This window comes from Nicotiana tabacum, chromosome 23 (genome assembly GCF_000715075.1).
Source record: "Nicotiana tabacum cultivar K326 chromosome 23, ASM71507v2, whole genome shotgun sequence".
Lineage (NCBI taxonomy): Eukaryota > Viridiplantae > Streptophyta > Magnoliopsida > Solanales > Solanaceae > Nicotiana > Nicotiana tabacum.
In genome coordinates this window covers 82484105-82512037 of record NC_134102.1, presented here as the reverse complement: position 1 = coordinate 82512037, position 27933 = coordinate 82484105, and the positions used below count along the sequence as shown (strand labels likewise).

General features: G+C 37.5%; 1 protein-coding gene across 1 annotated transcript; it reads right to left on the bottom strand.

The window, feature by feature from the left end:
- Positions 1 to 8018: 8018 nt before the first annotated feature.
- LOC107831639 (mitogen-activated protein kinase kinase kinase 20-like) lies at positions 8019 to 9065 on the bottom strand. Its single transcript, XM_016659419.1, has one exon. The coding sequence runs from the start codon at positions 9063 to 9065 to the stop codon at positions 8019 to 8021; it is 1047 nt and encodes a 348-aa protein (XP_016514905.1).
- Between the last annotated feature and the right edge of the window lie 18868 nt (positions 9066 to 27933).

The window sequence follows — 27933 nt, the reverse complement described above, 5'->3', positions numbered from 1 at the left end:
AAAAGACACAGTTCCAAATCTCAAATTCAGTTATTAACTTTGCATTAAATGACACAACTATTAAGAGTTACATAACCGTTGTTTTGATAAAGAATTAAAGAACATTGCTTTGGGGAAAAGGTGAAGCCGTTTAGTCTAACAAATGCTCTCTCTGAATTCTAACTATTGAAACTGCTGCGACAATAAATCATTTGGAAACATGCGCTGTTCCTCTTCACGTACGCCCATAATTCATCCTATTCTTTTCTATATAATTACTTTATATATGTACTTGATAACTATCAGTGGACAATGCAAAATTTTGAACAAGTTGTACATGTGTGTCATTGGGAGAAAAGAAACATTGTTGTAGAGGCAGATAGAAGAATCGAAACACCCACACTATCATTTTCTAAAGGAAGGAGCGTTTATTATTGTCATCTCAAAATTAAGGGTTCTTCCTTCAGTTAGTAAATATGGTGAGTTCTAATTGTTTAAGAATATGATGACTATCTATTTTTCCCTTATAGAACAGTTTTTTTAAGTTACTGATAATTTGACAATTAATAATATGGCTAATTCAAAGTTTCTGATTAACGATATTATTGAGTCCATCACATGGCCCATGTGAAAGAAGATGAAGCTTCCTTTTGATTTTGTCAAGCCAACCAATTTAGAAGTTCAATTTGGGCAACTAGCTTTTGAAGTGAATATTAATGTCATTGCATACATTAATATGGGCATTCTTCAACTATAAATAGGTGCCTCTACCTTCATTTGTAATCACACCAAAACAAAGAGAAAGAGAGTGATTTACAGAGTAAGAAACAAAATACTCTGTGAGGAAAAATATAGAGAGTTTGAGCGGTATTGTAGTGAGGTGAAAAAATCAAAAGAGGGTTATTTCTTTTGAGTGTTTAGTGGTCTTGGAGTATTTTACTCGGTACCACAAATTGTAAAATCCTCGCTATAGTGAAATCAGTTGCTCCTCTCGGGCCGTGATTTTTTCCTTATTCAGATGAGTTTTCCATGTAAAAATCTTACTGTCCTTGTTTCTCGTATTATTATCGTTGGTTACAGTATTTTAGTAATCCGTATTTATTATAGTCATATACCGTGAATATTATTTCTGTGGGGGTTAATTTTCTCAACAACTGGTATCAGAGCACAGGTTCTGCTCATTCATAGAAATATTATTTATAGTCAATTTTACTCTGTAACAAAATAAAATATCAGGAGTAAAGTATGAAGTAACAAGATTCAACGGTAATGACGGTTTTTCTATATGGCAAAGAAGGATGAAGGACCTGCTCATCCAACAAGGGTTGGACATTGCACTAGATGGAAAAGAGGCAAAGCCAGAAATCATAAAAGACGAGGAATGAGCAGACATGGATAAGAAGGCGGCTAGTGCAATCAGACTGCATTTGTCCGATGAAGTACTCAATAATGTCGGGGATGAAAATAGTGCATGTGGTATTTGGAAAAGACTAGAAAGTCTATACATGTCCAAATCCTTAACAAACAAGTTATTTTTGAGAAAGTAACTTTATGTCATCCATATGAGTGAAGGTACAAATTTCTTGTCCCATTTAAATATGTTCAATGGATTAATCACACAGCTGGCAAACCTTGGAGAAACAATTACTGAAGTAGATAAGGCTATCATGCTTCTAAACTCGTTGCCATCTTCCTATGATAATTTGGCAACAACCATCTTGCATGGTAGAGATACCATCGATTTAAAGGAGGTCACATCGGCCATCCTACTCAATGATAAGATGAGGAGGAAGCCTGAAAATCAGGGGCAGGCTCTTATCATGGAAAACAAAGGAAGAAGTTTTTATAGAGCATCGAATAGCCGTGATAAATCCAAAGCTCATGAAAAGTCCAGGAATCGGTCAAAGGGTAGAAATTGCTACAGTTGCGGTCAACCCGGTCACTTCAAAAGAGATTGCCCAAAAAAAGGTCGAGACGAGAGCAGTGGTCAAAAGAATGATGACAACACAACTACTGCAGTGCACAATGATGATTCGATGATTCTCTTCGTTCACGAGGAGGAGGAATGCATGCACTTAACAAGCCAAGAGTCAGAATGGGTGGTTGATACAACATCATCCTACCATGCCACACCGGTAAGAGAATTCTTCTGTAGGTACAAAGCAGGAGACTTTCTACGACACGTACCAGATCTGCAAATGAATTTGATTTCAGGGATCGCTCTAGATCGAGACGGGTACGAGAATCACTTTGCCAATAGGAAGTGGAGACTCACCAAGGGATCATTGGTGATTGCTAAAGGAGTTTCTCCCTACACATTGTACAAGACAACCGTTGAGATATGTGAAGATGGATTACATTCGACTTTAGATAATACGCCTACATATTTATGGCACCGGAGATTGGGCCATATCAGTGATAATGGACTACAAATCCTATCCAAAAAGTCACTCATCTCATTTGCAATAGTACTCATTCTTGGTCCAATGACCTTATATTATTAAATATAACTATCCCATTGACATGCCACACCAATACAACTCAATCCACAACTGTGCAACCTTGTACCCAAAAATGGAAGATGTCTCAAAGTAGAGAACCGTATTGCAAGTTCAACAAGAACTACAACAACCGAAATGCTATGAGCTCATTATATACAGTAGAACCAAGACACACAAATTTAATAACAGTAACCAGCTCTTCTAGAGCTCATATTAACATCACTCGTACGGACAACTCACGTGCTATAACATCAATATCTGGACCCACACGGACAATTCACGTGCTAATAACATAATCCACCTGGCATGGTCACAGGCCTCCAGTCCAAGCATATCATACATGAGCAATCAAATAAGTACACATGTATATAACAAATGAAATAGGATTCACATGCTCTTGGACTGGTATAAATAACACGCCATAGTGTAGGCATGTGCAAAGTGTGTTATCACAGCTCAATCAGCAAGTTAACACAGAAATAGTAACTACCCTGTTTATTCAAGGAATTAGCCTCTTTGTAACCTCAAGTATAACCCAGATAGTTCTCAATAAAGGTACGAATAAGAGAAACGTCATAACTTTATGCTTAGCCGTCAACTCTAGGCATATCATAGCCTAAACATTTTCCCGAATCTGAATACTTGCCCCGATGCCCGCACATAGGATCAAACCTCACGTATATATATACATACTCGTAGCGCGTAGTCATCACAAATAATTAATGTAACTAGTACCTCCACTGAGTTTAAATAAAATACTCACCTCGAACAGGCCGCAACCCTGAAACAATATGCTCCTGAGAACTCCCAGTTCCCCAAATTCATAGAATACCTGAACCATTGTAATTGATCACAAGCCAACACTCGAATGACTATCACATCCTTCATGCACGATCATCCCACTAAAAATATATTCATAATTCTTCCGTGCCACATATTAATAATTTGAATATCAGCAGTCTATAAACTAGGTGAGTATCGCAATACCGATGAGATACGAAAGTCAAAACATAATGCGCATTTTGAAATGCGCACCCTTCTCAGGGATTATCAACCAATTATAACATTCATCTAAATATATAAAGCTGACCATTCTGTCCAGAATTCGTGACTTTCCCTTCAAGAATGAACTGCCACCTTGTACATATAAAGCTTAATCCCGCACAATACACCACATCTATCATGACATCATATGAAAAATACGAGAACCCCATAATCATTCGGAGTCACAAGTAGAATACATATCCGATCAGCCAAAAGCCTTCCATTTGATCCCATCCGGTAGAAAATCACAATACTCAATATGCTCCTCAGGCCGGTAGGAAAATACCCATCTCAAACCGTGGTAGAAATCCTCGAGAATGCCTTGGAATCCATTTGCACATAATCAAGCCATGCAGGTCGCCAAACCCAAGAGTATTTCTACAAAGCACCTGTAGAAAAGCCTCCCACATCATAAGCACCCAAAGAACAGATCATATCCATTACCATACTGATCCAACCTACTACCAAGTTGTCCTATTTCTCCGAGCCCCTTCCGAATTTGTCTTCAGATTGATACTTCTCCTTGCTAAAACGACACGATCTTTAACCACAACTCACCCCACAAACCTTAGCATAGAACTACGACGCCCTACGTCCCATAAGCAATTGTATTCTTCTTAAGCACTTTCATAAATACCACAACTGTAACACTCACTCTGAAAATACCTTATGTGAATATGAAATTGTTCTTCTTACCTTCCTTATACAAAAATGTAGAATCCATAGTCATACGGAATTTTCGCAAGTCCAGGTACCATCAAATGCAAGTCTCAGATTTTTATCCATACACAAGTCCGGAGAAATTCTCAATTGCTATATATAAACCTCGAACCTATTGGAACTTTTCTCGAGAGTCTCCCCCTTTGTTCAAATCCAAATTACACCGTCCAAATGGGCTTAAAAGATACGTGCCCCATTAGCACAACAATACTCAAAGAAGTAACTCTACTTTAATACCACCTAGCAAACTCATACTCCGTGCGCACTACATCATTTACAAATAACAACTCACTCATCCCACAATTTTTATATACTCATAAAGCGCAATATTACCCGTATCCAGAAATTTCCTTATTCGAGTTATTCTCGAACTCCACCTATGCAAGTCATAACTAACCACAAATACGCCTCAACCTAAAATTAAACCTTTACATATAACCATGAAATTGAATTGTCAATAGCAGGCTTTCCCACTTGGCTCAAAGCCATAGATTAAAACACTCGATAACTCACAATACACATACTCTATTACTGCCTTAATACCGCAACCAGTTCAACGAAAATTCTTTTCAAGCTCATATCATGCCAATCATAAAAATACCTCAATCGCCCGCTAAGCTCGCATCCATTCCCTTAACACTCAAGTCAACTTTCTCAACCATATTCAAATTCAAGTCTTAACACATACGCCCTGCTGGCAGAAAAGAAACTATCTATTCACATCATAAGGAATACACCTACGTAAATTACTCCGCAAGAGATAATCCACCTGCTTAGTCTCAAATTGGCATCTTGTTATACCCTTTCGCAACCACAATTACTATGAAATCACTTAATCTTTCTGAGTCCAAACTCATTAACTAGACACAAGAATTTAATTTTCCCCAAAATTTAACAACGTGAAAGATATTTCAAAACATTCACACTCGAGACTGTACGTCACATCAAAATAAAAATCAAGCACCCAATGGCCTTCCTTTACACTTCAAAGAAACACTTCTCGTCACATTCAAATCGTCTTAACACATCCCGCAGTCACAACATACTCATCACAAGGCCATTCCACCGCTCACCGAACCATAAATTCCACTTGTAGGGACATTACCGGACATATGAGTCCAAATGTACAAGTTACAACTGAAGCTACCGAGCTTAAGCTGCGGTCTAACTATGGCCTCAAGTCCTCCAGACTGGTCCATCACCGAAACACATAATATACTTCTCGAACCTCGTTCATAGAATCACAAGCGGACGATACACAGCTGATACTGAGCGCTCGTGTGCGCATACGAATGCGTGGAAGAAATTCAAAGAGTTATAGCTCAAGATGAATCAATTTCGCACGATAAGGAAGGTCAAACTTCCCAAAAATTTGACTTTCGCCATTTCAAGCCTAATTTCACTACGGACCTCAAAATAATTTTTGGACGAGCTCCTAAGCCAAAAATTACCATACAGAGTTATTGGAATCATTAGAATTTAAATCCGAAGTCGTTTACATATAAGTCAACATCCGATTAACGTTTTCTAACTTAAGTTTTCAATTATGAGACTAAGTGTCTCATTTCACCCTGAAATACTTCCGGACCCGAACCAATAACCTGGTAAGTCATAAAATAACTGTAAAGCATAAATTAAGCAGTAAATGGGGGGAACGAGGTTATAATACGTAAAATGACCGGCCGGGTCGTTACATATATGTGGATGACATGTTGATTGTAGGACAAGGCAAAAAGTTGATTGCCAAGTTGAAGGAAGATTTGTCCAAGTCATTTGACATGAAAGACTTGGGTCCAGCACGACAAATTCTAGGAATGGAGATTATCCGAGATAGGACAAATAGTAAGTTGTTGTTGTCACAACATAAGTATATTGAACGTATACTTAAACGCTTCAACATGATAAGTGATAAACCAGTTAGCATGCCTCTTGCAGGTCATATGAAGTTGAGCAAGATAATGTGTCCTACAACAAAGGAAGATAAAGAAAGTATGGATAAAGTTCCATATTCATGTGCCGTCGGGATCCTGATGTATGTAATGGTATGTACCAGACCTGATATTGCTCATGTTGTCGGTACTGTTAGCAGGTTTCTTTATAATCTCGGAAAAGAATATTGGAAAGTTGTGAAGTGGATACTTAGGTATCTAAAAGGAACCTCATATGGATGCTTGTGTTTGGGGAGATCAGATCCAGTCTTGAAGGGCTACACAGATGTTAATATGGCAGGTGATCTTGATAATCGTAAATCTACTACAGGATACCTGTTCACTTTTTCAGGGGGAACTATATCATGGCAGTCGAAGTTGCAGAAGTGTGTTGCACTCTCTACAACTGAAGTAGAGTATATTGCCGCTACTGAAGCTGGAAAGGAGATGGTTTGGCTGAAACGGTTCCTTCGAGAGCTTGGATTACATCAAAAGAAGTATGACATCTATTATGACAGTCAAAGTGCAATAGACCTTTTCGTTCCTTTAATAATATTTAAAATTATATTGGTAACTAAAAACGACTTTCAAAAATTGGATTTCTATTAAAATATACCATATCTTATTAATTAATTATCTAATATTAGTATACTTTAAATATTATTTATTATATAAAATCTAAATAAGCTTCACTAGTTGTAAATAAACCAAATTAATGAATTAAATCAAATGTATGTTAATTATAAGCGGCTTCCTTCTCACACAAACAAAAGATAATAATATCTAACTTTGTTATTAACCTCCGGATATTTTTAGAAATTTATTTATATTTTTAGTACAGCGCAATAATATCTAAATTTGTTACTTACCTGCTGATCTTTTTAGAAATTTATTATTTTTGCCGTTTTAATTTATATGAATCTATATTGGGCACGAAATTTAAGAAAAAATAAAAAGTTTAAAGTTAAACTAATTCTAAATTAGTAAAAAGATCAATCTTTTTGAAAGACTAAAAACAAAATAAATTCACATAAAGGGAATCATATTTTTAGTAAGCACGGGTAAATTTACTAGTTCTTTAAAATTTTTAAGCCGCAAGCCGCAATCAGCATCAGGTGGAATATTTCACCTCGGTAAAAGCTGTTTCGAACTAATTTGGATACTTTAGAAAAGAATTTCAATCTTTAAGAGAAGTACATAAGTTTAGATCCTCCCGCTTTAAAAAAAATTCTCTTTTAGTTTTTACCAGAATTTTATTTAATTTTTGTTCAATGGTGCATGTATTATAGATGCTGTAGCAATCACATGGATGTTTGAACAAAGTAAGTGGTCATACAATAAAAAGTCAATTTAGTAGCTACAATAGTGGGATTACCAAATCTATCTTTTCTGAGTAAATATATAACATATCTATTATTTTTACCATGGTTAACACCTAGCTTTAATTAATTACACCTGAACTATTGACTTAAAATGGGATGTGTCTACTGTCTATTAGTACAAAAAACTTAGGGAAATGGAAACAATGAGACACAAAGATTTGAAGAAAATACTATCTAAGGCATCAGTTTTGGCCGCATATAAATAGTATATATGTACTAATTAGATGCTAATTAACAATGAACTGACTCAGAAAAAATAAACGTAGGATTACATTATTACTACATCAAAAACATTATTCAAATTATTTGCTTTAATGAGTATCAACAACAAAATGACGTTGACAATATTTTTATGTCAACATTGAAAAGCAAACTACCATATCCAAAGGTCTGAAGAGGCAAGCAAACATATTACTGATCGAGCCCCACTTAGTTCTTTTACAATCAAAGAGAAAGTAAATTAATCAGTTGCATGCTAGCTTACTAGATTGTGCATTCTCTGCTGGAAAAATACCAAAGTTATCATTTGAAGGCACTTGAAAGCACGTTGAAAACAAGTGCTGCTTAGAAACCCAACTTCTGCGATATTGACTAAAAGGGTTAATAATAACCCTATTACTTATCATCAGCCCATGATCTTTTGGATGATATTTACTCGACGACGTAGCACTCTTGATGAACGGATGAGTGAGTAGCATATCCGCAGTCCATCTCCAATTATAATCCTTTTCAAAACACTTGGCCAGAAAGTCCTTGCATATATTAGAAACGTTACTCGGAATCACAGGTTGTTCATGTGTAATCTTGAAGTCCAAATCATCAATACCTTCACAACACGACCATAACCGCCTCCCTGTGATCATCTCTACAACTATGCAACCAAGTGCCCAAATATCAACGGCTTTACCATGAATCCCACAAGCTATAGATTCTGGGGAAGCATAAAGAAGAGTCCCTCTATTATGACGACACTTCTTTGAGCCTCTATCCCAATATGTATGTGTTTCGTTTTCTACCGCTCTCAAAGACAGTCCAAAATCGGCCAACTTGAGGCGCACATCCACAATACTATCATATTCGTGATCGATAGTAGGAAAAACAAGTATATTACTCGGCTTTAGATCGCAGTGAATAAACCCTTTGCGATGAACATGAGAAATCCCTGTTAAAAGCTGAAAAGAATAGTATGCGACTTCTGATTCTTCGAGCATCGTCTTAGACTTAGAGTAGATATCAACTAAATCATGCAAAGTGCCAACGGCAGCATATTCAAGCAAGAGGTTATAAGTGGGTTTACCGTTTTCGACGCTTACATCTTCTCCGAAGCACTGAACTACGTATGGAGACCCTTTCAGCGCATCCAATATTCCTCCTTCCATTGAAAGCGAAGACGAATCCTTCGCTTCTGCGGATTTCACTGCTGTAAAAGTAGACGAACCATCCATTGGTGCTGCAAGAGACACCGTTCCGTAAGAACCCGCACCCAATACCTTCAGCTTTTTCCAAAACATTCTTCTTTGATGACTTTTCATTCTTTGTCTATGTAAACGTATTCTTAACCCTAGCAATGAGAATAGAATGCAGTCTTTACTTCTTTCTCTTTAGTACGTAAACCTAACACAGGATAAAAGTAGACGACGACTTCTCATTAGAGGCCTTCTTACTTATATAATGCATGCCCTAATGTATTTCAGAAAGTTTCCATAATGGGTTAATTATTCGCCAAGTAATTAATTAATTAGGGTTCCCTTATGACAACATAAAAAAAATAAAAATCTTTGTTTCCCAAATCTCTTCAACAACGGCTTTCCAAGCCCCATTTTCTTGCTATTTACTTCGCTAAATTTTTGACAATTATTTTGATGAGCTTATACGGTCAAAACCGAGCTTGTCCTATGTATGACTAATCGAGACTCGAAAATGATAGATAAAGGTTCAACCTCGTGTAATATCGAGTCATGATGCGAATTAGATTGCCGAGCTCGTGACCCATAGACCGATCAAGATCGAGATCGGCCAAGATCAAGACCAAGCAAAATAGAGACTGAAGACCGTAAGAACCCGCACCAATACCTTCAGCTTTTCCCAATACATCCTTCTTTATGATGACTTCTCCTTCTCTGTCTATGTAAACGTAACCCTAAGACTATGGAGTTCCGACAATAGATCCGATCGACGTCAGCTCGCATAAAGCCATTAATGCAAATTTGATCGTCGATCCCGAGAATAGCGTCTGCATGAATGTTCGATCGGTCGCTCAGAGTATACATGGAGGCGAAGAAGACTGAATCAGCCTTCGAATGATCTTCGAGATGTTGCAGGCTCAACAAGCCGCGTTAGCACAGCTTCGAAACCAGAACTATGCACCAAACATGATCGAGCCCAAGCCATCCCAGGAAGCTATTCACAGGGTCGAATCGGTGTCAAGGAAATCGAATGTCAATGAATCGGGGACCGATCCCGCAATCATAAAGATGCTCGAGGAACTAACGAAGCGAGTTGAATCGGGGAAAAAGAAGGTCGATATCAGCCAAGATCGAGACCGAGCAAAATAGAGACCGATCAAGATCGATCGACTAAGATCGAGACCGAGCAAAATAGAGTAAATGTGGTCGGTTGTACTCATACTACACTTATGTACCTTGCGTGCAGATCTTTGTGTTGATGCTGTTGTGTACAGCGAGGGCTGGCATTGAAGATGTACATGCGTTCCAGTTATGGCTATCACTTGTCCTTGGTAGCATTAGATTCAGATTCTGTTCATTTACATTTCAAAAAGATGTTGTAATTACTTCAATTCAGTTTTGTAAAAATCTAAGTCTTAGTGGCTCATGACTTGTACTACCAGTCCTTGAAAATACTTCGTTTAAAAGTTCAGTTATATTATCATCATGTCTCTCAGTAAATCTCATTTGAATTGGATTATTGTTAAATTGGCTTACCTAGCGAGTCAGGTTAGGTGCCATCACTACTAGTTAGATATTTAGTCGTGACAAGTTGATATCAGAGCTCTAGGTTCATAGGTTCTACAAGTCATGAGCAAGTGTCTAGTAGAGTCTTGCGGATCGGTATGATGACGTCCATACCTATCTTCGACAGGCTATATGGCATTTAGGATAAACTTCCCATATTTCTTTTTTTATCGTGCGATATTGATTTAGCTTGAAGCGTATCTTTGAATTCCTTACACTCACTCATATGAATATGTAAGCGCTTGGTATCAGCTGTGCATCGACGGCTTGTGATTATGTGGATGAGGTACGAGATATGTTTCCGGTGTTTTGGTAATGGGCCAATCTAGAGGACTTGAGGCCAGGTTTGGACCGCAACTTAGGCTTGGTAGTTTTAGTTGTGTGAGTATATGCTTTTGGACTTATATGTCTGGTAGTGTCCTTATGAGTTGAATTTGTGGCTCGAGGAGTAGTTGGATGGCTATATGATGAGTATGATGTGACTGCGGGATGTGTTCGGATGGTTTGAATGTAACGAGAAGAGTTTCCTTGAGATGTAAAAAGCACTATTGGGTCCTTGATTTTGTCTTGATTTGATGTATAGTCTCGAGTTATGAGTATGTTAAAGGATCTTTTACGTTTCTTAATGTTGGAACGAATCAGATTCTCATGTCTCGTTGATGAGTTCAGACTCAGGAAAGAATATGTGATTACATAGTAATGGTGGCTGCAAAAGGGTATAGAAAGATGCCAATTTGAGGCTGAGCATGTGGGTTGTCTCCTGCGGGTGGTCTACGGAGGTATGACCCCTTATGATGTTGTATGGAAGCTTTTTTTTTATCAGTGGGTATAGGTGTTGCGATTTGAGTTTGAATTGGTTGAGAAAGTTGACTTGTCCGCCACGAGGATGAATGCAAGTTTAGCAGATGATTTGAGGTATTATGTGGTTTGTGTTACATGATTTTATGAAAGATTTAGTTGAATCTCATTGCGGTATTATGGCAGTAATAGGGTATGGGTATTGTAAGTTATCAGATGTTTTATTCCATGACTTTGAGCCAAGTGGGGGAGTCTTCTACCGACGAGTTGGTTGCACGGTTATGTGTTGTATTGGTTTCGGTCCAAGGCATACTTGTGGATCGGTTATGAATTGCAGATGTTGGTCTGAGGATGACTTAAGCAAGGAAATTTCTGGATGCATAATGTATTACGCTTTATGGGTATATGGGAATCATGGAATGATTGAGTTATTATTCGTGAAGGATGTAGTGCGCGTGGGGTAAGATTTACTCAGTTGCTTAGAGGTGTGGATTACTTCTTTGGGTATCGTCGTGCTAATAGGGCACAGATCGTTCGGTCCGTTTGGGCGGTGCAATTGAGATTTGAGTATAGTGGACAACTCTCGAGAAAGTTCTAATAAATTCAGGAGTTATATGTAGCAATTGAGAATTTTCAAGATATGTATATGGCTAGAATCCGAGATTTGCATTGGATGGTGTCGAGACTTGCGATATTTCTGTATCACTATGGATTCTATATTTCAGTATCATAAAGGTAAAAGGAACAACTTTAAATTTGCAGAGGGTCTCTTTAGAGTGGGTGTCTCAGTTATGGTACTTTTGGGGTACTTAAGAAGGGATACAACGACTTATGGGCCTTAGGGCAGTGTGAGTTTATGCTAGATCTCTTGTGGTGAGTTTTGGGTAAGGATCATGGTGTTCTAGCAAGTAGAAGTGTCACATTGAGGGTAATTCGGAAGGAACTCGGAGAAATAGGACAACTTGGTAGTAGGTTGGATCAGTACAGTAATGGGTATGATCGGTTATTGGGTACTTATGATTTGGTGAGTCTCTACAAGTGTTTTGTGACAACACTCTTGGGTTTGGCGACATGCGTGGCTTGGTTGAACTAAAGAGATTCAGTTCTGATGGCCTGGTTATGTGCAAATGGGCTTCGAAGCGCTCTCGATGATTTCTGCCACAATTTGAAATGGATATCATCTACAAGTATGAGGTATATGTTGCGTGTTATGATTTTATCCTAGATGGGATCAAATGGAAGGTTTCTAGCTGATTGAATATGTATTTCGCTTGTGACTCAGAGTTGATAACGAAGTTCTCGTGTTTTCATATGATGGCATGATAGATGCGGTGCGTCTTGTGAGATTGAGATTTGCATGCACAAGTTGGCGGATCATATTTGGAGGGAAGGTCATGAAATTTTGACAACATGGACGTTTTCATATGATTTGATGAATGCTATTACTACTTGATATTTCTTGAGAAGGGTGAGCATTTCAAGAGGCACACTGTGTTTTGACTTACAGATGCTTCATTGGTATTGCGATACTCGCCTGGTTGATCGTCTGCTGATGTTCAGATGTTGTTGTGTGGCGTGGAAGAATTATAGAAGTATTCCTTATGGGATGATTATGTATGTGAGAGGTGTTAGTCATTCAAGTGGTGGAGTTGGGGTCGACTATGGGGATTCATGTGTTCTATGGATTTGGAGGCTGGGAGTTCTCAGAAGCAGATTGTTTCAGGGTTGCGGAATATGAAGATGTGGCCAAAGTTAGCAAGATGGTAGTACGTGCTATAGTTAGGTCATTGTGGACTTTTGGAGGACTATTTATCCATTTGGGGATGACCAGAATTGATTTGGGGCCCATTGGAAGGCCCGAGGAGGATGTGTATTCTACACCAGGTCGGATTTGTTGACTCACAACTGTTAGTGTTGAGGGGTGAGTCAATCGGTTAGAGTTGAGCTTGTTCATGTTCTAATGTGTTCTATGCGTTCCTATTCTATGCTACGAGGGGTTGTGATTCGTGGGTTATGTGCACACATGGTGCGGTTCTATTTGGGCCTTATAGCAGAATTTGAGCGAGATGGTTATTGGCATGTTGAATGGTTGATTGCTCCTTGGTTGTGTTCATCCGACACGTACACGTCATATGCATCCCGCCTTTTTAGGTTGTATGGACTTGTATGTAACTATTGAGTGTGAGGTTATTCTATATAATATGAATATTTCACCAAAAAGTTTGCTTTTAGTTCAAAATAATCAATATATAGAATCAGAACAAGTAATAGGTGAGATTCGTGTAGGAATATCCACTTTGAATTTTAAAGAGAATGTTCGAAACATATTTATTCTGATTCAGACGGAGAAATACACTGGAGTACTAATGTCTATTATGCACCCGAATTTACATATAGTAATATTCATCTATTACAAAAAACAAGTCATTTATGAATATTATTAGGAGGTCCGTGCAGGTCCAATCTAGTCTACCTTTCGATCCACAAGGATCAGGATCAAATGAATGCACATTCTCTTTCTGGCAAGCAAAGATATACTTCTAACCTCTCAGTAACCAATGATCAGGCGAGACACAAATATTTAGTTTGGATTTTTCTGGTAAAAAAGAAGATAGGATTCCTGATTATTCATATCTTAATCAAATCATATGTAGGGTCAATATAATCTCGTATATTCTCTTATTCTCCACGATAATTCTGATTTATTGTCAAAAAGGTGAAGATTTTTTTATCATTCCACTATACTCGATTCAAGAACTGGAGAATGAACTAATGCCATGTTTAGGTATCTCGATTGAAATTCCAATAAATGGTATTTTCTGTCAAAATAGTATTCTTGCTTATTTTGATGGTTTTTGATACAAAAGTAAGAGTTCGGGAATTATTAAATATGGAACTCTAAAAATACATTCAGTCATCAAAAAAGAGGATTTGATTGAGTATCGAATAATCAAGGAATTTAGGTCAAAATACCAAATGAAAGTGGATCGATTTTTTTTATTCCTGAAGAGGTGCATATCTTGCCCGGATCTTCTTCCATAATCGTATAGAATAATTAATATCATTGGGGTAGATACACAAATCACCTTAAATCAATGAAGTCGAATCGGTGGATTGGTCCGAGTGGAGAGAGAAAAAAAGAATTGAACTTAAAATCTTTTCTACAGATATTTATTTTCCTGGAGAGACAGATAAGATATCTCGATATACCGGCGTTTTGATATCATCGGGAACAGGAAAAAGAAATTCAAAGGAATCCAAAAAGTTAAAAAGTTTGATCTATGCGTATTAACCTAGTAAGAAAAGGTTTTTTATTTTAGTTCGACATGTCGTCATATATGAAATAATGGATAGTATAAACAACTTGTTTGGATGGTTGTTACCTAATGTATTATATCGTATTGTTACTATAAATACAATATTTATTTTGATTGTTACTTTAATTCGTTAAATTCGTCGTTATGTAACGACGAAAAGTGCCACTTTATATAACGACGGACTTGGTGCGTGGCATCGTTACCTTGCCTTTTACTCTCATCTTGCCCTTCCTTATTATTAAATAATTATATTTTATTCTTTTGTCCTACTTTTTTATATAATTGTTACTACTATGTAGTATGTATCTTATTCTTTTCTTAGTAGTGTTGCAAGTTTATTCTTCATGTTGTTGCTGCGTGACATCATCAAACAACGGCAAACTATAATCTATACAAATGTTGTATTCATCAAATAATATAATATAATACACTACACTATAATACAATACATTATGAAATGGCATGTAACAACCATCCAAACAAGCTGTAAATTTAGAAACCCTTTTCCACCGAATCCATTGCAGGAAAGGGATCATGTGCAACTTCGAATTGTCAATTATATCCTTTATGAAAATGGCAAACGGATTCTAGGAATTTATGACACAAGTATTCAATTAGTTCGGACTTATTTACTATTTAATTGGAACCAAGACAAAAAAAAGTTCTTCTTGCGAAGAAGCCCGTACTTCTTTTGTTGAAATAAGGACAAATGATTTCATTCGACATTTCCTAAGAATCAACTTAATCGGAAAAAGGAGGATTTCTCTCTGATAATGGATCACGTTGTACCAATATCAACTCTTTTTCTTCCATTTATTCCTATTTCAAAGAAGTTTTCTGGGTTCTCTCTCTTTTAGAACTAGGGTTCTAGCTTCTTCTCTCCGCAAATTACTTCGATCATTTTGTCGTAACAAAATTTGACAAAAATCGGAGTAAATATGTGATGACCCAAAATATCATCTTTAAATTTAATAATTAATTCTATTGCTAAGACCTCGAAAAGCACTATTTATAACTCCTCGACTTGCGTGCGCAGTTCGTACAATTTTTCGAAAGGTTTTTATGTGAAAAATGGATTAAAAGGTGAAATAGAGCTTTAAAACTCAACTGAGTTGACTTTGGTCAATATTTTGAGCAAACAGACTCAGAGCAGTATTTTGACAGTTTCAGTAGGTCCGTATCGTGATTTGAGACTTAGGCGTATGCCCGGAATTAAATTCCGAAGTCCCTAGCCCGAGATATGAAATTTTGATGAAAAATTAAAAGTTTGAAAGCTTAATGATTTTTAAGAATTTACTGATATTGGATTTATTGACACCGGGTCTGTATTTTAGTTTCGGAGCCCGGTATAGGTCCATTATAATATTTATGACTTGTCTGCCAAATTTGGTGAGAATCAGAGTTGATTTGACGTGATTCGGACATCCGGTTGTAAAAATATAAGTTTTAAAGTTTTCTTGCAAACTTCCTTTGAGTTGGTGTCCGATTCGTAGTTCTAGGTGTTATTTTTGGCGATTTGATTGCGCGAGCAAGTTCGTATGATATTTTAGAACTTGGGTGCATGTTTGATTTGGAGCCCCGAGGGCTCGGGTTGGTTTCGGGTGGTTAACAGATCATTTTTGGACTTGAGAAAATTGCAGAAACCTGCTTCTGGTTTCCTTCTTCGCGTTCGCGAGGGGAGTCTCGCGTTCGTGAAGAGCAAATTGGGGCTGGCACATTTTGTGCTTCGCGTTCGCGATAGAATGAACGAGCTCGCGAAGGCTTGAAGTGTGAATCTTCGCGTTTGCGATCGAAGCCTCGCGTTCGCGAAGGGAAAGGGGCTGGCTAGGAAATTGCCTTCGCGTTCGTGAAGGGCAACTCGCGTTCGCGAAGAGTAAAATTGGGCAGCACAAATTTGTGCTTCACGAACGCGAGGCACTGACTGCGTTCACGAAGGGTAAAAATCCCAGAAACAGAATATAAGTTCTGCAAAAAAATGAGATTCGTCCCATTTTCAATCCGTTTCCATTTTTGAGCTCGGGTAAGGCGATTCTTGGGCGATTTTCACGGAAAAACATTGGGGTAAGTGTTCCTTATCCTATATTGATTATATTTCATGATTCCATACTCATTTATATCATGAATCCGTGAAATTTTGGGAGAAAAATCAGATTTTTATAAAATCTTCCAAAAACAAAAATTTAAGATTTGAAGGACCATTGGATATCGGAATTGGATAATTTTTATATGGTTGAACTCATAGCGGAACGGGTGTTCGGATTTCGCGGATTTTTTTGGAATTTAAGATGTGGGTTCCACTGTCGAATATTTAAATAAATTTTGGATTTTATCCGAAAATTTATTAAATTCATATGGAATTAATTCGTATGATTCACATTGAGTATATCGAATTATTTGTGAATAGATTTGAAGCTTTTGGAGATAAATTTAAAAGGAAAAGCTTTGGTCGAGTAATTGATTAGAATTTGCAAAGCGAGGTAAGTGTCGTGGTTAACCTTGACTTGAGGGAATAGAACCTTTAAACTATTTATTATGTGAAATACATGTGAACGACGTATAGGCGAGGTGACGAGTGTCTATACATCGTCAAATTAATTGTTTGCATAATTACTTGAAAAATCATAAATCGTTTTAAATCATGAATTAATTATTATAATAATTGTTTCTCTCCTATTCTTTGTCAAATATTAATTCTTGAATTCCTTCATTAATTGTTACATGCTATTTGAATTATGTGTCTTAATTGTTATTTGACATTTAGCATATTAAATATTAAACTGCCTATTTTCTCCCCAATTTTCATAATAACTTACTATTTGTTATTGTTTGTTTCATAATTAAATCATAATTATTGTATGATTGTTGTCTTATAATTTTGTATTAACTGTTGCATTTATTGGGGAAATTTCATCTATAATAATTGGTAAATTAATATATTGGAGGAGCGGGTTGCACGCCGCAATAGAATTGATTGAAATGAATATATTGGGAGATCGGGTTGCACGCCGCAACAGACTTATTAAAAAGTCCATATTGGGAGATCGGGTTGCACGCCACAACAGACTTATTAAAAAGTCAATATTGGGGGATCGGATTGCACGCCGCAATAGACTTATTTAAAAGTCAATATATACTTGATTAAAATAATTATATAAGAGGATTGAAAATGAATATATTGTGGAAGCGGTTTGCACGCTATAACGGAAATTGGTTGAAATAATAATGGATTATGGCTGCTGAGTTGGCTTCAATTATTTTAAATGAGTTACCTGATTTATTTCTATTATTTGTTGTTGTTACTAATATTGCGTACAGGTTAATTTAAGTGACCCGCCTTAGCCTCATCACTACTTCGTCGAGGTTAGGCTCTACACCTACCAGTACATGGGATCGGAGTTGGTCCCAGCGGCGTACCATAGACTTGCTCGGATCTCAGCTACCAGAGGAGACTTGAGGTATAACTGCACGGCGTCCGCAGTTCTGAAGTCCCCGTCTACTTTACTTTAGTTGTGTGTTTATTTCCAGACAACTTTATTTTATTCAGACCCTTATTTGTATTATTCTAGAAGCTCGTGCACTTGTGACACTCTAATGGCCTGACCTCCACCTCTAGCTGCCTGAATAATACATAAAAGCAACCGTGTCTAAATACCATCCCAGAATTTGGTATTACAAGTGCATGAGCTTCTAGAATAATACAAATAAAGGCCTAAATAAAATAAAGCTGTCTGGAAATAAACACACAACTAAAGTAAAGTTGATGGGGACTTCAGAACTGCGGACGTCGTGTAGTTATACCTCAAGTCTCCTCTGAGTAGCTGAAATCCGAGCAAGATTATGGTACGCCGCTGGGACCAACTCCAAAATCTGCACAAGAAGTGCAGAATATAGTATCAGTACAACCGAATCCATGTACTGGTAAGTGCTGAGCCTAATCTCGATGAAGTAGTGACGAGGCTAAGGTGGTTCACTTACATTAACCTGTACGCAATATTAGTAACAACAACAAATAATACAAATAAATCAGGTGACTCATTTATAATAATTGAAGCCAATTCAGTAGTCATAACCAATTATCATTTCCATCAATTTTGTTGCAGCGTGAAACCCGCTCTCACAATATATTTCTTTTAATCAAGTCTGTCATATATTTATTTCACTCAAGTATATATAGACTTTTAAATAAGTCTGTTGCGGCGGGCAATCCGATCTCCCAATATTGACTTTTAAATAAGTTTATTGAGGTGTGCAATCCGATCCCCCAAATATTGATTTTTAATAAGTCTGTTGCGGCATGCAATCCGATCTCCCAAATATTGACTTTTAATAAGTCTGTTGCGGCGTGCAACCCGATCCTCCAATATAGACTTTTAATAAGTCTGTTGCGGCGTGCAACCCGATCCTCCAATATAGACTTTTTAATAAGTCTGTTGCGGCGTGCAACCCGATCCTCCAATATATTCATTATAATCAATCATGTATAGAAGAAATTTTTCCAATAAATGCAATAATTAATATAAAATTATAAGACAACAAGCATACAATAATTATGATTTAATTATGAAACAAACAATGACAAATAGCAAGTTATTATGGAAATCAGAGAAAAAATAGGCGGTTTAATATCTAATATGTTAAATGTCAAATAACAATTAAGACACATAATTCAAATAGCATGTAACAATTAATGCAAGAATTCAAGGATTAATATTTGATAAAGAATAGGAGAGAAACAACAAAGAATAGGAGAGAAACAATTATTATAACAATTAATTCATGATTTAAAATAATTTATAATTTTTCAAGTAAGTAGGCAAATAATTAATTTGACGACGTATAGACACTCGTCACCTCGCCTATATGTCGTTCACATGCATTTTACATAACAAATAATTTAAGAGTTCTATTCCCCCAGGTCAAGGTTAACCACGACACTTACCTCGCTTTGCAAATTCCAATAAATTATTTGACCACAGCTTTTACCTTTGAATTTGTCTCCAAAAGCGTCAAATCTATTCACAAATAATTAGATATATTCAATACGAATCATAGGAATTAATTCCATATGAATTAACTAATTTTCCGAATAAAAATCCGAAATTCATTTTAATATTCGACAGTGGGACCCACATCTCAAATACCGAAAAAACTTATGAAATCCGACCGTTCTGATACGAGTTCAACCATACAAAATTTATCCAATTCCGATGTCAAATGGACCTTCAAATCTTAAATTTTCGTTTTTGGAAGATTTTATAAAAATCTGATTTTTCTTCCCTAAATTCACGGATTCATGATGTAAATGAGTATGGAATCATGATATATAATTAATATAGGATAAGGAACAGTTACTCCAATGTTTTCCCGTGAAAATCCCCTAAAAATCGCCTTACCCGAGCTCAAAAATGGAAAAGGGTTGAAAATGGGACGAATCCCATTTTTCAGAACTTAAGTTCTGTTTGCCCAAATTTTACCCTTCGCGATCGCGTACAATGCTCCGCGATCACGTACAATGATTCGCGATCGCGAAGCACATTTTTGGCTGCCAAGTTTTTCTTAATCGCGACCGCATAAATAGCCTCGCGATCGCGAAGCTCTACTTTGCTGCGCCAGAAATTTACTCTACGCGAACGTGTAGAACGCCACGCGAATGCGATGCTTTGACTCACAAACTAACGCGATCGCGATCGTCTTCATCACCCCCTCGGCATTCGTAGGCAGCAGGATCTCTCCTTGGGTTGTCACACTTTCTATGTTGAACCCGGCAAGGAGTTTTGTGACCGGAATGATGCTTCCAGTGAGCTTGGCTTGCTCCAACACTCTCCATGGGATAGTGTTGGCAAAACTTCCTAAGTCCACCAGAACACGTTTAATTTTAAAGCCGACGACATTTAAAGAGATTACCAATGCATTGTTATGTGGCAGCAGCAGTCCATCAGCGTCTTTCTCCATGAAAGTAATGTCGTTCTCAGCGACTTACCGGAATCTCTTGCTTTGGGTCACTGACACCTTCATCTTTTTTGCCACCGAGAATGTCACCCTATTAATCTCGTTCCCCACGAAAATTATATTGATCATCAAGCGCGAGGGATCTTCTCCTGTATTTGAAGGTTATACATTATCACGATTGCTGCCGTAGTTGTTTTTAGTTCGGCCGCTTAAAAATTCTCTAAGATGACTATTTTCCAGTAAGGTCATCACTTCCTCGCGCAGATGCCGATAGTCCCCTGTCTGGTGACCATTGGTCCCATGATATTCGCACCACAAATTAGGATCCCTTTGGCTAGGATCGGATCTCATTGACTTCGGGAACCGTGCCTCTTTCATGTTCCTCATGGATGACACCAGCTCCACCACGCTGACGTTAAAGTTGTACTCAAAAAATCTAGGATATGAGGAATCTCGAGAACCCGATATCTCATTATCCTACAATGACCTATTATTTCGTCCGTGATCGGTTCTCCTATCAGTAGCGAATCTATCCGCCGACCGAAAACTTTTGCCGCATCCTCGGTCCGTTCATAGAGAAAAAACCGACCCCTTGAAGACCGTCTATCTGAGTCGAAATCATCTTTTGACTTCTCTTTATTCTTTTCCCAGTCTCGACCCTTGGTTAATGTCGGGAAACTGAGTTGATCATTTTCAACTCTTATCTTTGATTAGTACCGGTTGTGAACATCTGCCCATGTTGTTGCCTAGAACTAGAGCAGACTTTCCTTCAATTTTCGGAAAGCATCGGAAGTCCTCGGATTCAGACCTTTAGTAAATGCTCCAGCTTCCCATTCATCTGGTACGGCCAGTAGCAGCATCCTTTCCTTCTAGAATCTGGTCACAAACTCCCGCAGCAATTTAGACTCTCCTTGTGCAATCCTAAATATGTCGGCCTTTCGAGCTTGCACCTTTCTGGCCTCAGCATGGGCCTTAATGAAAGAATCTGCGAGCATCTCGAAGGAATCTATGGAATTCTCGGGCAAGAGTAAACACCATGTTAGGGCCCTCTTCATGAGGCTCTCCCCGAATTTCTTCAATAATACTGACTCAATCTCTTGCGGAGCCAATCGTTTCCCTTCACCACTATTGTATAGGTGGTGATATGTTCCTGAAGATCTGAAGTCCCATCATACTATGGCACGTGTGGCATTTTGAACCTCTTCGGGATCAACTTTGGTGTCGCGCTAGGTTTGAATGGCAGCTGGGTATACTTCTTTGAATCTGGTCCCTTCAGTACTGGTGGTGCATTAGGAATTTGATCCATTCGGGCATTTATTTCCCTCATAAACCGCATGAGTTCGATTTTAAAGGGATCATTCTCGTTGTTGTTATCGGATCCGCTACCGTTTCCTCCGGCCCTGTCAAAGCCGACTTTGCACCTCGGGGTATTGTTATCGACCCTCTACATTGTTTGATTTGCGGGAGTACCGAGAGGAACTGGACTCTGTCCATTCGCGTTGTTGGAAGCACCCGACAGCGCCTGCCTTATTTTCGTCATGACCTGATCCTGCCACGAGAGGTGGCCATAATGGCCTTTTGCCGTTCCCTCAGGATCCTTACTGTTTCAATGATGTGCTCGTCTTCAGCATCATCAGGAGTTTCCTCTCGAACATGTCGTGTATACTGCCCACCATGAACCGGCATGGCCTCAACCCCCCTTATTGTGGGTATCACTGATGGAATCTTCGTGTTGAGGCTGGTTTCCTTGGACCTCAACAGTGTGTACGACGTTGACATCGTTATCATCCATTTTTAATGATTTTTACTAAGAATAAAGAATCAAACAGGTTAGTAATAGATGCAGGGATCAATACAATTATACAATTGTCTAAGCCTCACGGTGGGCACCAAACTATTTACCTGTAATACGGTACAATTGTATTTATACGTGGTTTATAGACAAGTGAATCAATTTGATCCTAAGATGAAAAATAAATTAAACAAAAATGTAAGACTTAGCCTTTAAATTAAAATAAAATATTAGAGATCTTGAGCCCGGGAACAAAGATTCTAAAGGCAGTAAGAGCAATGTAAATAAGCAGAAAAGTAAAATGTTATTGAGCTTTTAGTAGAGTATAGTGTATACTTGTCAGAAAATTCATCTCCCTTACAATGATGGTAAAGCTCATTATTTATAGTTGCACATAGGGAACAAGGTACTAGGATCAAGCCCCTCTTAAATGACAATTATGAGGGCCATTGAAGAATGTGTAACAGTAGGTAGTAAATGCCTTATTCTCTGTAGCGGACCGTGCACTTAATACTATAGAATATTCTTCATTAAATGCTACCGGATGGTAGACATTTATTTCGCCTTTATGAATATCATTCTCTCCAATATTAAGCGAGATCATTGCTTTCGGTCCCGACTGTCTTTCGTTTTCAGCTCCATGTGTCGTTTTCTCATGCGAACATTAAATATGAACATACTTTACTCTATATATCTGAAAGATCCAATTCACTATCATTAGTCCAGAATGGAATCGCCAGCGTATATAGGGATTAACTTGATTCTTTTGATTGTTAATTTGTGCTGTATTGCATTCAATCTTTGATATCCAATGGTTTCAACGGAGTCATTCAACTGGAACTGTGGTGGACACTCATCAATCCTGGCCTGGGATCCGGAAGTTTGATCGGTATAGGACTTATCAATTAGACCTATTCATTTCTCTTATGTATTTATTCATTCATTTATTCACAGCTAAGCAGTAATACCATCCCCTGAACTGTTCTAGCTATCTTGTACAATGGATAAGTATAAATTCAGAAATTTAGCAATTTACTAATGTTTCTTTATAATCTCTATTTAAATTTGTAAAAGCAAGACAATGATTGAACCTCCAGAACAATTTGTTATTTGTGTTGTTGACAAGAGTGGGTTGCTCTAGTGGTAAGCACCCTCCACTTCCAACCAAGAGGTTATGAGTTCGAGTCATCCCAAGAGCAAGGTGGGGAGTTCTTGGAGGAAGGGAGCCGAGGGTCTATCGGAAATAGCCTCTCTACCCCAGGGTAGGGGTAAGGTCTGCGTACACGCTACCATCCCCATACCCCACTAGTAAGATTATACTGGGTTGTTGTTGTTGTTGTTTGTTGTTGGATGGAAATGTTATTTTGTATTAGACCCTTGAGGTATACTGGAATAATGTTTATCAATAAAGAGTATATGATGTCTTATTTCATAGCTATCAATGACCCTTGAGCATTACAGGAACAATGTTTTTAAATTAAAAAATTTATGTACTTTACAAGGGCATGACCATTTTATCATGCAATATCCTCAGCTAAGTTGATAGTTCTATTTGATTTTATTTTCTGTTTGGACTTGAGCTGACTGGCTGAGGCAAATAACTATCATGCTGTAATGGGACAATTTTATCATTATTGTAACATTAAATCTTTCCCCAACCTTTTTGTAATCTATTATGCTTTAAATTCTAATCATTTAGCATAGCTGCGAAAGGAAATGAAGACCAGAAAGGATGATGAGAAAATTAACACTGCCTCTCCATTATCATGTGAATGGAAATGAAATTTTTACAATAAAATTACTTATTTTTGGCATTATTGAAGAGAAAAGGGAAAAGAGAACATAGAACCAAGAAAGAGAAAGGAGAAATTAATTGTATTAGTAATTAAAAGATAATTGGGTTAAATTAATGCGAAATAATTTGGTAATATAAATTTATGATAAAGATGTTATGAATAGAATTGTACTTAGAGGGAATGTCTATCTATTAGAGAGTTTGTTACTTTGTGGCTAAGTCATTTTTCCCCTATAAATAGAGGGGTCTTACCCCATTGTAATTCATCCCAAAATTCAATGAGAATTATCTCTCTTTTCCTTGCAATATTATACTTGTCCTTATTGTTTTATTTCACGTTATCAGCACGAGACTCTACCGTCTCAAGAAAATCTTTGATAAGATTAAGGTATAACTTTTCTCTTCTTTTAATTATGACTGATATTATGAAAAGAAAGTTCGTTGCCCTTGAAATTTCGGGCAAGGGCTATATGACATTGGTGTTGGATGCTGAAATCCATTTAGATGCAATGGGTCTTGGAGACGCCATTAAAGATAAAAATAAAGCATCTACCCAAGACTGTACTAAGGCCTTGATTTTCTTGCGTAATCACATTGATGAAGGGTTGAAAATAGAATATCTCACAGTCAAAGATCCACTTGTTTTGTGGAATGGATTAAAGGAAAGATATGACAACTTAAAGTTGGTCACTCTTCCACAAGTACGATATGATTGGGCTCATCTGAGGCTCCAAGACTTTAAGTCTATTTCTGAATATAATTCTGCAATGTTCAGAATTATTTATAAATTAAAACTCTGTGGGGATAGTATCACTGACTATGATATGCTTGAAAAAAAATTCACATCGTTTCATTCCTCCAATATAGTCTTGCAACAGCAGTACCGAGAGAAAGGTTTCAAGAAGTATTCTGAGTTGATTTCTCTTCTCCTTGTGGCTGAACGAAATAATGACTTGCTCATGAGAAATCACGATAATCGACCCGCGGGGTCTACACTATTGCTGAAGTGGATAAGGTGTATTCTCGTTATGCTAAGCGTGAAAAAGGTCGTGGCCCTATTCGTGGTCGTGGCCGTGGCCGTGGCCAAGGAAGAAATTTTTCTAGTGTTAATCATCCCCCAAAGAAAAATAACCACCAAAAGTGAAAATGAAAAAATGAAAGGGGTTCAGAAACTGAATGTTATTGTTGCCGTGTAAAAAAGCATTGAGCAAATATTTGTCGTACACCAAAATATTTGGTTGAGCTTTATCAAGCATCTCTAAAGAATAAAGGCCCAGAAGCCAATTTTATCTCTGACAATGAATTTGACATCACTCACTTGGATGTGGCAGACTTCTTTGAGCACCCTGATAGAAAAATAGACCACTTGATCGGTGATGGATCTGTGGTTAAAGATGATTGAGTAATTTGGTTTTTATTTTCGTCTATTTATAGTAGCTAGTGAATAAACATCACGTAATCATAGTTCTTTACATGAGTAGTAGTTATTAGTATCAATTGCGTTGTTTGAAATTGCATTAAAAGGTCATTACTGAATAATTAATTTAACTTTGTTTCTTTTTTCTTTTTCTTTGAAAATACTAATGTTTATTCGTATATTTCTTTTGTATGTCAAATCATGGGAAGCAAATATGGATACCTCATAAAGCAAACTTGGATCAAAGTTTAATTGTAGAAATATTTGTTTAATTGATTCATGTACGATACATACAATATTCAAAGAGAAGGAATATTTCTCTCATTTAAGTATGTGTAAGGCATATGTTACTACAATTTCTGGTAGTAGTACTATAATTGAAGGCTCTGGAAGAGCTACTATAATCATGCCTAGGGGAACAATACATATCATAGATAATGGAATATTCTCCTCCAAGTCCAAGAGGAACTTATTGAGTTTTAAAGATATCCACCGAAATGGATATCATATTGAGACAAATAGATGAGAATAATCTTGAATATCTCATCGTTACCAAGAATATCTCTGACCAGAAAAAGGTAATTGAGAAGTTCCCATCTTTATCTTGTGGCCTGTATTGGACAAGAATTAGTGCAATTGAGGCACATTCTATTTTAAACTAAAAGGTTACTGATTCCAATACTTTTGTAATTTGGCATTATCGATTGGGATACCCTGGATCAATTATGATGAGACGGATTATAGAAAACTCAAATGGGCATCCATTAAAGAATTTAAAGATTCTTTTAAATAAAAAATTTTCTTGCACTTCTTGTAACGACCCGACCGGTCATTTTGAGTTTTAGCACGTCGTTCGATAGTTTGAGACCATGAGTAGTTTCACTTCATGTATTATGACTTGTACGTGTGGTCAAAATTAAATTCCGGGAAGTTCAGAGTTGATTCGGATGGAAAATTCTAATTTTGGAAGCTTAAAGTTGAAAAAATTGACTAAGGTTTGACTTTTGAGTAAACGACCTCGGAATCGGAATTTGAAAGTTCCAATAGGTTTGTATGATGATTTTGGTCTTGGGCGTATGTCCGGATCAGGTTTTGGATGACCCGGGAGCATTTCGGTGCTTATTGTAAAAAGTTAGCATTTTGGATAAATTTCATAAGTTTGGGTTGAAAGTGGATTTTGATGCTATCAATGTCTGTTTGGGATTCCTAGCCTGGGAATAGCTCTGTATGGTGATTCTGGTCTTGGGAGCGCATCCGGATGTGGATTTAGAGGTTCGTAGGTCATTTCGGGGTCATTTGGCGAAAGTTAAAAATTTAAAAGTTTTTGGGGAGTTTGAGTAAATTGGAAGAAGTTGGTTCGGTTAGTAATGGTCGAATCAGCATGATTGTCGCAATGATCAGTTCCTTCGGCATGTGAAGTTATACATGTATTTTGTGGTTGTACACTTGGGCTTGAGCGCCACCACAACTTGGTTGATTTGGGAGGTATTTGATTCGAATGGCTTTGTTGTGTAAATGGATTCCGGAAGGGCTATGGCGGGTTAGATCGCGACTTGAGGTTTGTACTTTCTGCGGTTTGAGAATTCAGTTGCATGTTGCATTGGTTATTCTGAAATGAGCTAAGTGAAAGGTTTCTAGCCAATGAAATATTTATTCCATTAGTCGTTCAAGGGTTATGGTGAATACGTGTATTATCACATAGTAGCATGGGGACTGGAAGTTGAAGGTCAAGGTCGTGGTCCAGTGTTGATAGAATGTCACGAGCTCGGATGAGCAGGGGAGAATTCAGATATTTAGAGTAGGCTGGCATTTTTTTTAGTGTCACCTGAGAATAGTGTTTTGGGGAAGAGGCTTTATATATTGACTTGCGGATTTTTGATTTGCTTTACAGCACTAGAATGGTTGGTGGTATGGACGTGCGGACTTCGCTACCGGAGTGGAAGGTCATGGGGGCATATTCCATAGAGAAATTTGTATAAGTGTGGCATGTTAGTCACTTTACTATTAAAGATTGAAACCAAGTATGGAGGTTATGGTAATATCGCAAATGCGAGAGTTTATGCCAGAGAGGCATTCTATTCCTTGGGCTGTGGACCGTGTGAGTTTGTTCCGGATTTGACGGTTGTTCTTAGGTGTCATGGAAAAAGAGTTATTGTGGATCCTTGAGAGAATATTAGCCCAGTACGGTACGATCAGAATCGGCTTGAGGTCTGTTGATGGGTCTAAATGTGGATGTGTGCTCTACACCAGGCCGGGTGTGTTCATTCAGCATAGCATTTCTTATGGAGGAGCCTTCGGGCATTGGATGTTATTTTCATCGTCAACTATTTCATGTAATA

What these genes read in the sequence shown, in the direction of transcription:
- LOC107831639 (XM_016659419.1), bottom strand. Translation starts at nt 9,065, where the DNA reads ATGTTTTGGAAAAAGCTGAAGGTATTGGGTGCGGGTTCTTACGGAACG.